The sequence below is a fragment of the Diadema antillarum genome, unplaced genomic scaffold, assembly GCF_040938485.1.
Source record: "Diadema antillarum isolate AM-2024a unplaced genomic scaffold, OU_Dant_1.0 seq00000187_RagTag, whole genome shotgun sequence".
Classification (NCBI taxonomy): domain Eukaryota; kingdom Metazoa; phylum Echinodermata; class Echinoidea; order Diadematoida; family Diadematidae; genus Diadema; species Diadema antillarum.
In genome coordinates, this window is record NW_027271251.1 from 106122 (window position 1) to 124281 (window position 18160).

At 38.9% G+C, this 18160-nt stretch overlaps 1 protein-coding gene across 2 annotated transcripts in view; it reads left to right on the plus strand.

Moving 5' to 3' along the window:
• The first annotated feature begins 2406 nt into the window (after positions 1 to 2406).
• LOC139728600 (protein phosphatase 1B-like) overlaps positions 2407 to 18160 on the plus strand; it is a 33218-nt gene continuing 17464 nt past the window's right edge. For both annotated transcript variants that reach the window (XM_071639539.1, XM_071639538.1), the window contains exons 1-2: positions 2407 to 2444; positions 10088 to 11235. In XM_071639539.1, the coding sequence (XP_071495640.1) occupies positions 10387 to 11235 (849 nt within the window). In that variant the 5' untranslated portion in view covers positions 2407 to 2444; positions 10088 to 10386. The remainder of the gene's footprint in view (positions 2445 to 10087; positions 11236 to 18160) is intronic.

Here is an 18160-nt window from a genome sequence, read left to right on the forward strand (position 1 = left end):
GTTTCAATGGATATCTCAGCCATTTCAAACCGATTCTGCATGGAAAGATTATGGCCATGGGGTCAAAGGTCAATGGAATGTTAAAATCTCACAATTTTCCTATATTTTGAAAAAAAGAGAGGTCATAGAATTGTCATGAAAATGGATGTTTTATAGTTAGTAATATTATTTGAAGAATCCAAATTGTGATTGGTCGTACAGGTGTCAAAGGGGCAAGATCAAAAGTCAACTTAGATATCCTCGAATATCTGCTCCCTTTAAGCAATTAACCATCCATCCAGGAACCTTATTTCGAGGTATATAATGTAAACACTCAACACATTTGTGAAAAACATGTCATTCTAGTGTTTGGCCAGTTTTTAAACTGTCGTCTCACATTGTAAGTACTCGGGGGAGAACTATGCATTTGGCGGAGGCATACCAGTCGCCATATTATAGCGACATTTCTATGACAAAAGTAAAGTTCTGGGACGAGAGGTATATAGCTATATAGATTTTATGCGAGAGAAAATACCGGCCGTACACAGCTATAGGGTGGGATAAACCAGGGAGGTGAGTCACCTCCCTGGATAAACTCAAGCGTGAGAGCGGAGAGTTTCAGAAAACCGACTGAAAGTGGGAGCCTAAGTTGGAGCAATTATAAGTGCCGAGCCTCTGCCAAACTAAATAGTAAACAAACAAACATGCAAATCTGGCGATATGAATAAAAGATTATTTGATATTTCAGTCTTCTAACAATCTTCCCGCCTCACTATAGAGGTTACAGTTCGTTATTCCGAAGGCTCGTTAATCCGAAAATGAATTGCCGTTATTCGTAAGTTTCGTTATTCCTATATAAGATTCGAAATTCCGAAGATGAAAAAAGGTTCGTTATTCCGCTGGTTTGTTAATCCGAAAATGAAATAAGGTAATCCGAAAATGATGTGAGGTTCATCATTTCGAAAATGAAATGAGGTTTGTGATTCCGAATATCAAAGGACAAGTCCACCTTCACTCAGTGATACATATTAGGACTTAGAGAGTGCAGCAATATTATAGTAGAACACATCAGTGAAAGGTTGAGGAAAATTGGACGATCCGTTCAAAAGTTACGAATATTTCAAGTATCTGCGCAGTCACTGCTGGAAGAGAAGACTACTATACAGTGTATATGATGTCACATGCGTACAAATATATAATAAGGAAAATAAAAAGATAATTTCACGAAACTTTACTTTTTGAATAAAGTGCACAGTTCTTCGACTTGCTACTGACGTATGCTATTGGTACCTGCCTCTGAAAGAGAGAAGTCGAGTGTTCTTTTGTTGTGCGAGAAAAATGGAAATATGTTGAATTTTCTGTATTCTTTCTTTAGATTTTTGTACTCATGTGACATCACAAGCTATAGTAGTCTTTTCATCCAGCCGTGACTGAGCAGAAACTTCAAAAATGCATACCTTTTTAACGGATTGTCCGATTTTGCTCAAACTCTCACTGGTGGATGTGTTCTACTAATATTGCGGCATTCACTCAACCCAGATGTCTATGAAGGTGAACTTGTCCTTTAAATAAACTTCATTTAGTAACAAATGCGATGTTACAAAATGGTCACGGGATATAAGCAAGCACACTCACACGTACACACACACACACACACACACACAAACACACACACATACACACACACACTCAGACACCCAGTGCAGACATGTAGGCCTATTTAATAAATTGAGTATATAGGTCCTACATACAAACACCGCACGATACATGTATATCTTGATTAAATACACAGGTCTATACTTATTGATGAACTGATGGAACATAATATCGTATCTCAGTGCATATAATTGTGTTATATGGGGGAAAATGAGAAATCCTTCTCCTCCGTATGCACCCTTCCTCCTCTTATACGTCATCATCGGATCCGATCATTCAATTTTCGGAATAACGAATGTTAGTTCATTTTCGGATTAACGAAACTTCGAAATAACGAACCTTATTTCATTCTCGGATCCACAAACTTTCGAAATAACACCACAAATATTTGGGTTATGAAGCCTTTATAGGACTACATTAGGCATTATAAGGGAATTTGTGATCTTCGGAAAAACGGACCTTATTTCATTTTCGAATCATAGGCCTACGCAATGTAATTATAAAGTACTGTTGAAGCCAGGAGTTGAATGTTGACGATAAATGACAATGATATTTTCGAGAAATGATGCTGATTAATTTTTGGATCGCACCGAGTTTATCATTTTTTATGCTTTATCTTTGAGATAATTTTGCAAGCCTATAGAAAGAGCTTTGACACAGCACATCTCATGAACCCTGGACCGAAGCTGTCCCTACAACGTCTAAATATAGCGGCTATAGATGATGTAATTTATCACGTGACATGAATCGCCAATCAAATTTCAAAAGCAACGCTTATCCGGTGTAATGGCAACCTTCATCGACCAGAGGTGAGCGAGTATTTTCATTGCCGAAAATGCATGTATGTCTGATATTGCTTAGAGTATAAGGGGACGTATTATTCAAGCAGCTTCCCAATATGCTCATATAGAACATGTTTTGAAGGTCTCAGATTAGATGCCGTAAATTTGTGTGCTAGCTAGTGCAGAACGGGACTCGATTACGAACCGGGTAGTTCTGACGCTGAAGCCGACCGTGCGTAGTGCCTGTTGGGTAGACGGTAGTGTTTCGCTAATCCGCTCCTGAAATGGGTACGGTAGATCCGTAGACTCTCGTTCTGGTGCTACCATTTATTGGCATGGCATATTTGTTCTTGATGTCTGTTTGACGCGCTAAACTCATCTGTTTCTCGCACTTTTGTGCTGGGGTGGTTGAAGTCTAACTCCTACTGCTGTTGGTCACGATACCTGTTCATTCACTAATTGATGAAAGTGTGCATGTGATGCAGGGAGTGGAAAGTGAAGTGCCCAAAATATGGGCCAAATTTGGTGCGTGTGCTATGACAAATTCAGAGACTCCAACCCAAAGCACCTTCTGATCTGGAGATTCTCCCGCCTGAAACCCCTAGCAAACGGGAGACTCCAAGTTGATGTGTGCGAAGAGCGAAATTCCTAGGGTTCTAGATGCTTTCTGGTGCTATCTAAGGCTTATTTTTTTCAACATACAATAGCAATAAGTAAGAAATCCTTTCCAACGGGAGACACAGAGCCAGGGCGGGAGAAAATAAATCTCAAACGGGAGAACGGGAGACTTTGCAAAAATGGGTTTTCGGAGGGAGATCTCCCGTCGAAAACGGGAGAGTTGGAGTCTCTGCAAATTCATCAGAGAAGTCTTAACGTTAGTCTGTCGATACTGACATGTGAGCTAGTAAAGCTAAAGTAGTAACAATGGTTAAGGTTGTGTACTGTTGGGTGTCCTATATATATGGACATCGACACCCTAACGATGCATAAAAACCTGAAATATCTCACTATTTGCCTGCGCTAGTGAGTGTACTTTTGGTTTTTGCACCTGTTTGTCAATTGACCTCCAAACATGCACAAACTCATTCTAAATTATATCCAATTCCAACAGCCTCCCTCGAATATGTTTTGCATCTGAGTGAGATTCAAATCCAGGAGAAATGGAATTTTCACCGTATTGACACTTCTCGGAAAAATGTAGATTGCAGCTATATCAGTTTGGGAAACCCACTCACAAGGGGGGCCCCTCCTTATCAGTAACCCGTCCCCCTTATAAGTAACCCCGTCCCCCTTATAAGTAACCCCCGGGGTTGACCGAAAGATCGGTCTGTATCTGTCCGTCGGGGAATGTTCCGCGGAGACTGCGTCTGGCTTCACGGATCCCCTCCGTATACAGACCGAAGTCAATGATTGCGGCTCCTGTGTGGAGCAGTCGCGCACAGATCAAACGTTACGATAAACCAAATTTCAGACAGTTTTTTTTACATCCAAACAAGTTTGACATGACATGACACATTATGCAGCAATATTTGGGATAAATTTCTCAAATGTGCAATCGAAATACTCACATAAACTCGGTTATAACGCAGACATTTTTTATCGATATCGCAACATCGCCGTTCGCAAGCTGTAAGTCGCCATTTTGAATCTGTAAGCCAATCACATGCGAGGTACCTGTTTTAGTAAAACAAACACGTAGAAGCTACCTCGCATGTGATTAGCTAATAGATTCATAGTGTATGTTTCTGCAGTTTGAACGTGACGACGCGACAGGCTGTGTTTTACGTTGAAAATTCTACTAAAATTTTGGATTATTCATTAATCTGGTGAGTTTAATGTATTCTTAAAAAGCTAATTTCACTATACAAGCTTAAATTTGCCGACCTAGGGCCGTGAATTAGACGCAATCGAGAAGGGTGAGGTACCTCACCCAATTTTCCATAGAGACAGTGGTTAAGAACATCCACACAGCAATGGGTACTGCAACCTTCCGTCTGTCTACGGAGGACAGCGTTAATGGCAAAATATAAAAAGAGTCCTCCGGACAGACGGATCTTTCTGTCTACCCCCGGGGCACCCCTTATAAGGAGTCTCCACGCTTTTTTGCAATGCAACGCGAAAATGAAAGGACTGCGGCAATGCGCTTGATTATGTCCATAAAGCTTCACAAGTTTCCTAGTTACTCACGAAATTTGAGCAAAATCGGTTTGAGGCATCATATCTAAAATCATGGATTTAAATGCGATGTCAAACGACCCATGCGAATGCTGAAATGCGAGCGATTACTGGCGTGAGTGTCGCCAGGCGCGGCGGCGCGGCAATGCTTGAGTGCAGACGTGGCGACTGATCTCGCCACGTCTGCACTCAAGCATTGCCGCGCCGCCGGGCCTGGCGACACTCACGCCAGTAATCGCTCGCATTTCAGCATTCGCATGGGTCGTTTGACATCGCATTTAAATCCATGATTTTAGATATGATGCCTCAAACTGATTTTGCTCAAATTTTGTGAGTAACTAGGAAACTTGTGAAGCTTTATGGACATAATCAAGCGAATTGCCGCAGTCCTTTCATTTTCGCGTTGCATTGCAAAAAAGCGTGGAGACTCCTTATAAGGGGTGCCCCGGGGGTTACTTATAAGGGGGACGGGGTTACTTATAAGGGGGACGGGTTACTTATAAGGAGGGGCCCCCCTTGTGAGTGGGTTTCCCGAACTGATATGTACTCGCTGTATACTCGCTCTGTGATATAACTGCATTGCACAGGAGCAGACAACGCAGCACGGTGTACAATTATACAAAACTTGTTCACTGCAACACGGCAACATGCAAAGCGATTGGGCATAATCGTGATATAGTCCCCACCGCTGCGTGTTCGTACTAAATAAAACCCTACCTAACCCTATGCCCTAACCCTAAACGTACGGGAGCACACGCACTGTGGTCATGGTGGTGGGCATCTAGGTGGGGACTATATCACGATAATGCCAGCGATTGATCTGAATGTAGCTATCTCACACTATATAATAGTAACCAGAGCAAGTTCTTCTATGGTGTCTTTAAGAATATAATACTTTTTACGGCTTTCTCTCAGCTTGTATCGAGTTGCGGTAGTGATTGATTTGAGGATTGGTTGTGTGTGTTGTAGTGTGTGTGTGAGGGTCTTGTGTGTTTTGTTTTATATGCAAAATTCTTTTTCTCATTTGTAATATTGACAATGTGAAAATTTATGTTGTCTTGATGAAATTTATATTTTGCAATCAAATGATTTGTATATTATTGTTTATAATATGAAAAAGAAAGGAAAATAAAAGATTGACAAAACAAAACGTGTGTGTGAATTAAAAAGAAGATTGTGAAAAATGTGATAAGACAAGGGTGAAAGAATATAAAGGGAAAGGCTAGGAAAAGGGGAAAAGAAATGAAGAAAAGATACACTGTATTACAAAGTTATCATGGTACTAGAAAAAATGAAACAAAAGGTTTACAAAATAGAGGACACTAAAAGATGATGAATTCTGAATTCACTAGTGTGTAGTGAAAATGCGATTTGAGGTACGTGCTCTTCTAAGATAACTGCTTCAAATGAGCGGAGAGTTATTTTCCTGCACTCTTGTGTGTCATACTTGTACTTTGAAACACCCTACCCTCTATTGCCAATAAGTGTGAAGTGCTTGTAATAATACTTTTCCAGCATGTGTTTATAATGGGTCTAGGGCAATTACCCCCTGGGCAATTACCCCGGACCGTTCTCCTGGCCCTAATCCTAATCCTAATCCTGAACCTAATCCTATGCCTAACCCAAACTCCTAACCCTAAACCTAACCCTAACCCTAATCTTAACTCTTACCTTACCACTAACCAGTATTCAGCCGGGGGGTAATTGCCCTCTGGGGGTAATTGCCCGGATACGGTTTATAATCTATGGTATCATTGTTTCACTGTTGCTATTTATTTTCAGGTTTTTCAGTAATATTTGGATAGACCCTTCTATTTTTCATATCCCCAGTGAAGTATAAACCACTGGCACTGCGCATAATCTCATGTGTGCATTTTCGTTCTTAACGCATTAATACTAGAAATAGAGGGCTGTCAGTTTCAATGTAATAAGGTCGGACCGACCTACTATTCATCTACCGCTTTTTTATTTAAATACCTTGTACAGTGTATCTCAGAAAATATCCCTCAGTTTTGTGGCTTCACTTTGCCATTTCATATCACTACATGACAGAAAATTCTTGCCGACAAACGCGAGTGATATTTTTTACTTTGCACAGTTGCAAGCTCATTATTTTAACCGACACAGGCACATTTTTATTACAGGAAAATTCATTGGTAATGTGATGTGACCAGGGCCCCGTTGTATCAAAAGATATCTGTAAAATCAATTTTAAATTTCCTTACCACACAGGCTGCCATAGACTTACAGTTGAAATCAACCATATGATCAATTTCAACTCTTCATAAAACAGGGCCCAGATTACATTATGGAAAAAGGATATCAATCCACCCATATCATAGCTTGCCGTGTGTGCAAATGTATAAACATGCGCGCGATATCCAGATAGTGCTGCTGACTATGACAAGTGTAGACTGAAAAATCTCTCTGTCTGGAGGAGTTTCATAATATTTGTTGACTTTGATTATTCTCCTCCAAGACAGACAGAAGCCTCTCATAGGCACTGCTGTGGGGGATGCTTAACCACTGTCCCTGTCGACATTTTGGGTGAGGTACCTCACTCGCCTCGATTACGTCTAATTCAGAGTCGTAGATCAACAAATTTAACTTAAATAGTAAAAATTGATATCTCATACATACACTGTACTCACCAGCTGTTTGAAATAGCAAAGATTTGGGTAGAATTTTAATCAAAAAAGACACAGCTACCGGCTTGTTGGCACGCTAATTACATGCTAACACATGGTGATAACCAAAGAGTGTGAAAGCACCCGCATTGCGATGGCCCAAAGTGCATTGTCCTTTTTTTTTCCATAAAGTACCATGCAATGCCCTCTCAATATTTATCTATGTGTGGACACATGGAACAAAAAACACGCCTTGGTCATGAGTTTTGAAAAAGCCATACATCATTGTAAATGGCATTTATTTGACAAGCATTTGTCTCATGCTGTCAATTGGTACTAATCTTTATGAATACTTTGCATGCTTCATGGCAATTGACGTAATCGGGTGGTGCAACAGAGTACCAGAAGACTTAAAGAAAAAAAAAAACACACACACAAGCCAGTTAACTTCTCTACTGCTTGAATAGAGTGCTGTAGAACCAGAAATTTTTGTGTGCATGAAATTTTCATGAATTATGCACGGAGCCAAGATTCACAAAATTAAAATGGACATGAAAGTTCTATACTGTCTATTCTGTTTAGATGCAGTGATGCACTGAATGCCAATGGCATTTCGCGAAAGTTTCATGCTGCAAAAAAAGCTGTTGACTCCAATATGCGGAAATTTCATGCCGCTATAAATATTTCAATGAACAGTAATCGTGAAGTTTTGCAACATCCTGACATTAAAGTATGTGCTGCCACAAATGTTTTTATTAGCGGATCTGTGGGGGGGGGGGGGGGGGAGGGGGGTGTACAGGGTTTAAACCCTCCCTCCATCTTGGGCTGCCAAGTGAAAATGTGATGTGCATAGAAAAAGACCATCATGTAGTTCAGACCCAAACAGTATGTTCTTTATAGCACTCAGTGTCAGGCTCAGCCCAACATTGCCAGCCAGAGTTGGCATGATTATGCTTTCTGCCATAATTTTTGATGCTTCAGCATGTAGCATTCTGCTGATGTACTGTAGGCATAATTTGGCCTATTTTTAAGCATAATTACTTTTTTTGTTGTTGTTTGTTGGATTGTCAGTCAATTTGTCGACAGAATTGATGTTCAGAAATTGCAATCATGTATTTTTGTTGTTGTTACTTGTCAGCTGATTTGTCGCTAGCATTGGCAGCAAAAAATGTGAAGCCTTTTTTTATTTTTATTTTTTCATAGCTTATCAGCCAAATTGGTGAGAGAATTATCATTGGGTCAACCCCCATGAGCAAAAAGCTAGATCTGCCTGTGATTTTCAGCTATATCTGATTAGGGTATGTGACACAAAGGTAACACATCGATACATCTATACATATGTACAACTGTATACAGCTGTAGGTCTACACATGAAGCTCAATACTATTGTTTGTCATCAGCAATATATTGGTAACCGCCCCTTGTGAAGTGCTTCCAGTCTGATGATAATATCACGGTGTAGGAGTGATTGCGCATGTACAGGCATGTATTTAGACACTTGCTGTACCACACAGGATGTGAGAAATTTTCAGTAATTTTTGCATTATATTGAATTTGTGATTAAGAAGGAACTGGGAAATTTGCAAAAGTGAACTCCTTGCCAAAATGACAGCTTATTATTAAGTCATTATTTTGGACAATTACTCCTCTCCCCCCCGAAAAAAAAAAGGGTGGGGGAGCAATCATGTCTTTACTCATAAAAAAGAAGGCTCTTGTCATATTACTCGTGATGATCTACTCGGAAGATGAAAAAATCCTAGCAATTTGATAAGTGTTTTTTGATATTTGTTGGAAAGTGAGTTTGTGGACTGATTTTTTTTTCTTTTATTGTGTTGAGGAAAAGAAATACTTGTTTTTAATGGCAGCAGCCATCAAGCTGTTGGGTTCTAGTTCAGAATTGACTTCATTGTCATTTCAAGTGTACCACTCATCTTATAAGACACTTCAATATGATGCATGATTCCAGTGCGTCATGAAGCTGATATTTAATTTTGTAGATCTTTACCTGACTCACAATTTAAAAATATCATGAGCATGCGATCAAAAAATGAATAGGACACTTTTCATTTGTCACAGCTAAACAAAATGGTAGTTTTCATTGTAAGTGGAAATATGCTCTTCCAACATCAAATGCCATTTTTTAGTAGAACTTTAGGTTTGTTCAGAGGCATGGTACATCTAAGGACTGATCAAATATTGCGAGTAATGGCTGCAACAGTTGCAATGTATTCAATAATGAATTCATAGCTGTTCGGGAGAAATAAAGGGTATGGAACTGCAGTACCTCAGATGCATTTGTCTTGAAAGCTATTGAGTAAAGGAGCATTTCCTCTGTATGTGAGAGATCAATCACCAGTAGTCAACATGTGCAGAAGGAAACGATGGATGGCCCAGGATTTCTGCAAGGTTCAATTGAATGGGGAGGAACCCAAGCTACTTAGCTCACAGGATCATGTGTAATTGGACGTGTACGGGTGTGGCGAGATCTGGAGTATGCGTTTTGTTTTTAAGATAAAGTACGCATGGCAGTCTAAGCTCAGTTCAGATTTAGGTGTGGCATGCATGCAGGAGATTAACCATGGATATGTTCGTTTTGCCATCTCTGTAATACAGAGCTGATATGATGGCTGGATGGCAGTTCTGTTGTGTCTATATCACTGGGGACATAGACGTCTGGTATCCTGGCATGCTTGCATGGAATTACGCTTGTGGCATAGTTTGGAATTAAAGTATTTAGACAGAATCCTCTATTCAGTACATAAATCTCTGCCTTGTGTTATGTATTGTGCAAAAACCCAGGAAGCTATACCAATTATTCCTAATGATCATAATCTTATATACCCTATCTCTCTTTATTGAACTACTTAGGTATTGCATAGCTACAATGGTGGGCTGAACTGCAAGTGATCTCATCACTGTATTGTTGTGAGTCGTGCATCGTGTGGGCTAAGCTGCTACGTGCCTTGTGGAATGAGTAATGGATATGTATGTCAGAAGTACAGCCCTATGATGACCACAGGAAATGCATCCCAGTGATGACTACTACAGAAACACCAGGATATGTGCAACAGATGTAGAACTGTTCTTTTCTCTGATAAGGTAACTGCCATATTACACTTAAGGAAATTTTATACAACGGTTGGAGCCACAAGCATTGAGTTTCAATCATGGGGGCTTTTTTGGAGAAACCCAATACAGAAAAGGAAAACGAACATGGCTCTGGTAACGGACTCCGCTATGGTCTCAGCAGTATGCAGGGTTGGCGAGTGGAAATGGAAGATGCGCACTCGGCAGTCATAGGCCTGCCTCAGACTGGTCTGAAAGACTGGTCTTTCTTTGCTGTGTTTGATGGGCATGCAGGCTCCAAGGTGGCAAAACACTGTGCAGTCCACTTGCTACCTGAAATTTCTTCCAGTCCAGATTTCCTCAATAGTTGTAAATCAAATGGGAAGGATGCATCTGAATGTATAAAAGAGAGCATAAGGACTGGATTCCTATCAATAGACTCAAAGATGAGAACTGATTTTGCACGGACAGATGGATCAGATAAAAGCGGTTCCACCGCTGTGGCAGTTCTCATTTCCCCAACCCAGATGTTCTTTGCCAACTGTGGAGATTCACGAGCTGTGCTATCGAGGAGTGGCCGAGAGAAGCCAGCCTTTAGTACAGAGGATCACAAGCCAGGAAAGCCAAATGAGATGAAGAGGATAGAAGGAGCAGGAGGGAGCGTGATGATCGAGCGTGTAAACGGTTCGCTAGCTGTGTCAAGAGCACTTGGGGATTACGATTACAAGAACAATCGCGACAAGCTCCCAACAGAGCAGCTTGTGTCACCAGAGCCCGAGGTGACAATCATAGATAGAACAGACGAAGACGAGTTCATTATACTGGCCTGCGATGGAGTATGGGATGTCATGACAAATGAGGAACTTTGCCAGTTTGTTCGCTCTCGGTTAGCTCTCACTGATAATCTGGAGGAGATCTGCAATCAGGTTGTGGAAACCTGCCTTCAAAAGGTAAGTAACGTTTTATATTAATTGATTTATTCATTTACTCTGGTTTCTTTCAGTGGGGTAGCCCTTCCAGCTCACTCGGAACTGCTCTACCAAGGGGCCCTGCATTACAGTACATACAAAATACAATTTGAGTAAAAAACACAAATGTACTGACATGGTAACAAAGAGGAGACACGAACACAAAATTATACAATACGAAAACTGTACTATGAGAATGAAACTTTTTTTAATATCTTTTCAGCGTACATGAGAAAAAAGTGTTTTTGCAGCATAGGTTTGCACAAGATTTTCCTAATACTTTTAGAGATGTTTGCTTTACTAAGACTGCGTAATAAACTACAGTGTAAATGAACATGAAAATGAATTGGTCTCATTCAGAAATTGGCACAGGTACAGTAGGCTACAGCTTAAAAGCAAGCAAATCTACACTTGCTTGTCAAGAGAATTACAATTTGTACATGTATCATGCAAGTTGACTTTTGGAGTAGAAATGCTGTCTATTTGAAAATTGTAGCACCCAGAACCAAAAGTGTGTTGATGTTGATGTTCGTTTGTCATAGCAGCTTTCTACTGTGCCATGGCACTTGAAAAATGCTTGCCAACGTATCATAAGCCAACTACTGAAGTATTTACTTATGTTAGCTTCTTCTTTTTTTTTTCTTCTTAATCTGGGTGCTGAACCAGTTGTTGGCCTTCAATGTATAATCCATTGTATGTTGATATCTTGCCAGGCAGACTTGATGCTTGCTTTCATGAAGCCATCACGATGAAAGTGAGGGAGTAGCTACAATTGTAATTTTGTTTTACCCTTTGAGGTAATTTTCAATTGTGAAACAGACAGGAAAGTTACTTTAAGAAATGATCTTGCAAGTTAAAGTCTGTACTGATGAACAATGACAATATGAAAGAAAATGATGTGTTTCCATTGTGACATACATATGTGTACATGTACGTTGTACATGTTAATATGCCCCTGCAAAACATTTGAGTCATGTAATTCAACTTATGCAACACACTGGGACTTTGCTTACTGCTATACATTTCCTCATAGATTCATGCTTGTCCAGACTCCAATATCACCTAATCACAGTTTTTCCAGACATCCTGTGACTAATAGGCTGTACAGTCACACCTGCATATATATCGCATGTAACACAATATATTCTCTTCTGTAAAAATCCTGAACAAACACTATAACATAACATTACCAATATGGTGCAGAGACAAGATTTTTGGCTATTCCTTGTGTGTGCAAACAAATTTACAAATGTATGCAATGTTAGGGTCATTAGCTGAATAGATTTCCACTGGTATAACCCCCCCCCCCCCCCCCCCCCGTTTTCAAAAAAAAAAAAATGAAGAAAAAGATAAATTGTTGCTGTCAAATCTCAAGAAATGGTCTGTAAGTAGGATGTTGAACTAGATATGTTTTTCTCCAAGAAGAGTAACAGATTTACACAGCTGAGGTAACAAACCCATTCATCTCTTGGTGATCTTGCTGTTCCTATGTACAGTGTATTAGCTATTGTTGGAAACCTAATATTGAGTGATTATCTGCCATTTACAGTTTTCACCCTCCACTTTTAGGAACTATGAGGTACATGTACGTATGTCTCTTCCCTCTATGTTTTTTGTGACATTATTTTTACAACTTTTTACCCTTTCTTTGTAGTGATTACATGTGTATTCATACATGATTCTTGTGTTATTGTGAAGGTTGCTTTCAAATTCATTATGCTTTTTTTTCTTCAATTTCTATATTTAAAGAAGCATTGATGAAATTATCACTAACATACACTTTGTACATGTAGCACAGGGACAAGTTTTGATACAGTAAGGCCATTGCATGCATAATGTGTCAGTAGATCTAGTTAAACTCACGGATCAAAGACAATTTTTTTTTTAAAGATTTGCTATACCAGAAATACGGTACAAAAGATTTAGTGCAATCAATTGATATCTATGTACAACAATAGTTGTGTGGAAGATCTGGTGCTGCTATGATCCCACACAAAATGTGCAGTGAAACATCAATTTAACTCTATGAAATGTAGAAACACTGGTAAAGCAGGTCATTGTTATCTGAGAAAAAAAAAATCTTAACACTAACTCAGTATTTAGTTTTGGAAATTTATATGGATACTACATTGTACTAGAAGTTAAACAGTGGAAGGAAGTTGACTCAGGGCAAGAAATTATCACTTTTGTCTATCTGAACTGGCAGAAATTATTAGGTCCAAGTAGACCATTTACGTAGTCAAACTTCATTTCCCACAAAGAGAAAATAGAACACAGACATGTCACACAGACCAGAATGAGTGCATTAAAGGGAAGAAGCATCCTGCTTCCACAAAATTCACTTCAATGTAAATTTATTAACACAATGATGATAACTCTTGCTACTTTTCCGTAGAACATCATCATACAACATATGTAACTACTATACATAATTGGCATTCCCACTGTCTAAATTTAGCTCATACATTCATGTGATTTTGACAGGAAACAGTGGTATAAAAGTAGCAGGTGGGTGAAAGTCTCAACCGAAATATAGACAAGTGATACATATTGTACATTTTTGTACCAAGCCTACAATTTAAAGTCAGTAAATCATGTGACCCTGTAAAGCCAAATCAAAGAGCTGTCTTGGTCACATGACTGTTGACAACCTGTTAGTTGTACTTTTAATTTACTTTATAGAAAAAGAGACCAGAATTTTGATGTTCGTCTTGCTTTCCACTAAAGTAGTACAATCTGTACTTTCAAGTTCTATCTGTGAATGTATGACAAACTATGCAGTACATGTGTCTAGAACAGTCACAGAGAAAGTGTTCTGCAGAGGAAAAGTAAAATACATACAAATGGAGTTACTTGTAAGATTTCAAATTTATATTTAAAAAAAAGTATTCTTTGTCTTTAAGAGCTGATAATTTCGCTGTGATTTTTTTCCCTGCAAATTTGCCTTAAAAATAATGATGCAGGAAAATATGGTTTCTGGAAGAAAAACAAAATCATACCATATCACCCTGGATCATTTGCAACTACACATACATCTGTACAGTATACAAAAATGTACATGTAGTTTTGTAACTACTGTAGCTCTACAGCTGTACAGCATTCTGCATGGGCCATGAGATGTATCTGGGGCATAGCAACATTGTAGTACAGTACTGTAAATGCAGAACACACTGCACTATTGTTTATGTTCATGGAATCAAAGAGAAAAAAAATTCAGTACCAGTATTGTCGTATACTATACTGTGTTACTCGCTCTTCTTTTTGTGTGTGTGAAGGATATCCATATTTGTGAACTTGATGCTGTCATGTCATATTCTTAAGCAACCCCCCCCCCCCCCAAAAAAAAAAAAAAAATGCTTACTCTTCAGATTTTTATATATTATATGTACAGTAGCTTAGATTTTACAATGAGCATCAACACATTTTACTGGTATGAAGTACTACTTGTATATACTGTATTTTACTATTCAATTCCAGTCATCAACCAGAGATGCAGTCTTGATACAGAACAAAGTCTTCATTCTGACTGTGTGTGTGTGTGTGTGTGTGTGTGTGTGTGTGTGTGTGTGTGTGTGTGTGTGTGTGTGTGTGTGTTTGTGTGTAGAATCAGAGTTCATTATAAAAATCCACTTATGACATGGCTGTCATGACAGATCACATTGTACCTTCCGAATTTGTTTCAAGGGCTTTCGCACATTCTGATATTGCATGCAGTGTAGGGTGAGGGAAGTGGGGGGGGGGGGGCGGGGGGAGGGAGAAAAAGAGAGATACAAAGCATTGCTACAGTAGACAGATACACAGGGAAAGGAAATCTACATTTCAACAGGATATTGTAGGGACTGAAGTGATGGCTATATTGCATCATAAACAGCTTAAGATTAATGGAACTTACAGTGACTGTTCGTATTCCGCACAATAAATAGCTGAGATTCATCATGGGTTTGATCGTTAGGCATTCAGCTAACAAAAGAAAATTTCTGCAAACTTATCAGTACTGAAACTGATGATTTACCTTTTGTTCATCCTTGTAAAGTGTCACAATACAGGATCCCCACCCATAGAGTACAACAAACCTGCCGGGATGCTTGCCTACAAATGTACGTAGGGCAACTAAAACTCAATTTTGGGCAAGTAAATGTAATTGCAACTTTTCTGATTAAAGTACCTACTGTGTGTTTTCTGTGCCTAAATGGTATAACAATTTTACTGACAATTTTAGCAAGATTTGGGAATGCAGACCACTTCTGAACATGCTCGTGACACTACATGTACCTTACCATAGATGTGCATATTAACATACAATTGTGGGCATACAGTTGTACATGTACATAATAGGTTGTTAGAACTTTTTTTGAGTCAATGGAGCTTTTCCTGCCTTAGCAATCAACCAGTCAGAGGCCATTATGCTGACAGCAAGGTTTGCTGTACATCGTACGTTGATGTGCTGTGCAGAGCCAGAAGGGTGCACTTACGTTCACAGATTTCAGCATAAATAAAAACTTAGCAATTTTATGAAATCAAAATTTATTTAATGAGAAGTGGGTGGATTTATAAGTATTTTACCAAATATGGGGTAAAATAGCACCCATGTGTAATTTGTGTAATTTTGACATTTTACTAAAAATGCCCTCCTGGTTCTCAGACAATATGACGTTATCATGGGCTCCAGTGCACCTTCATGCAGTTGAGATGAGCTGATGTACAATGTACGTGCAAAGCTGACAACGTTCGATCGGACCGCATGCACTTCGTCCTACTGTGTTAACGGCAAATGTTTAGGCTTTGCAATCAGCGTTTATAATCTATCTGGAATTGGTTACAAAATCATCTTGGTAAGGAAATGGAATCCCTGTGATTATTTCTAAGGATTTACTTATTATTTTGAGACATTAATCATTAAAATTTCTTATTCATTTCATATACAGAAATAACAAAACTCTCATATTTCAGCTGTTTATAAATATAAAACTTATCTTAAAGGGTGTGATCTTACAGGGTGTGTACAGTTCTGGTCGAGGTGAAGATTTAGCTTTTAACGTTTTGTGAGATATTCAGAAACCGCTCTATAAGATGTCAAAGAGCATGCAGTTCTGAGGGGGTATCAAAAGTTTATTCGATGAAAATCGGTTTTGAAATGGCTGAGATATCCAAAAACAAGGTAAAACAAAGAGATCCTAATAAAGTTGTGCCATGTCGCCTTTTATTATTAGCACTTTTTTTATTATCTCAGCCATTTGAAAACCAATTTTCATCAAATGAATGTTTCATCCTTCTTAAGATTACATGCTCTTTCGTATTTCATAAGAGGCTTTTCATTATCTCACTTGGGAATGTTCAAAACATGAATCCCTACCTCAACCAGTTCTGTACAGTCCCTTTAAAACCACGCAAAATAAAAAGAACATACATTGTATGTTAACTCTGATATAAAATTGGTATAGGAACATGCTTTTTTCCAAATTTCATATAACATTCATGAAAAATTGTGAGGGTATGACATTATCAACTCACTCATTTGAATATTCATAAGGATTGGTCAAGAAATGTTTTCTGAAAAAAATGTGAAATTTCAAAATCTCTGTCATATCTTCCCTATTTCTTATCAGATTTTGTCTATTTAGTATCATTCTGTAAGGAATATTTTTCTCTTTTGAAGTTTAGTAGTTTTGGGGGGTGTATTTCTTTTTTAAATGGGGTTCTTTCCGAAGCGGTTTCCAATTAATGGGTGAGCACTGTACTTCAAACGAAATGTTGCATTAATTTCAATTACAGCATCATAAAAAATGTTCCAGCAAATATTTCTAGCACTTTGACCCATAATTTTTCAGCTAGACCCCCAAAGCATGGTTAGTATTGTAGTGATGCTATGGTTTATAATGTTACAGTGTAGTAACATTACATTTGTCCAGAGTACAATGTATAGATCCACAGGTCATTTCGCCCCTGTGTAATTGATTAGATATCACATGACCTTCAGAATGCAATAGTTGTGTATATTCTTCCATCTTTTACAAGCAAAATGTGTAGGGAAGAACATTAGATGAATCTACTATAACATGCATTAAAGTGAATTCAATTGTCTCCAGTCCCACATGTATACATATTGTACAATTGTACATATTGTACAAGTGTATGTTTTGAGATCTCATTGAAATCAATGAAAAGGAAAAAAATTGTACTAAATTTGAAAGACCGTCATGATTTTTGAACATCCATGGCAATTTGGTGATTCCTAAATCAAAGATAAACATAAAAAGGGACATTTGTATTATTGATGTCACCAGTCTTCCTAATTATGGAATTGCCCTGAAGCTCCCTAGTAAATATCTACACAATAGACAGGTTCATTTTTCAATGGCCATGCCTGAGAGAGAGAGAGAGAGGGTGTGTGCAGACATACAATGTACCATGTATAGAGTATGTGCATTGTGTATATTTGGTGGGTTCTGGCTCAAGAGTGTGCATGGTGATTTGTCAACATTGGCTGCTTATAGCCATAGCACTATACATGTAGGTATTATACTGGAATTTCCCTAAGTAATATTAAGTTGCTCCACTAAGTGTCAGGGAGACACTTTGCTGGATCAAGGAGGCCTCTATGCGCCTTTAGTGATGTGCCTGAGTTGCTGACATCCCTGCACCTTCGCCAAGGCTTATGCTGCTTAAGTGCGGCTTGACTTGGCTCGTTTCTCCTGCCCAGCTCTCCTGCTTTCCCTCCCTCCCTGTCTCACAGGCTCAGCCGGCAGATGGCTATGTGAGCATATTAAAACCGATTGGCATAATGGTTAGGGTGAGTCATGGTTTATAAATAGGACAGTGGGCTGTCAAGCAAACACTGGCCTCAACATCTCCTTGGAGAGAGGCAAAACATGGGCTATCATGTACAGGGTCCTCACATTAACCTTTG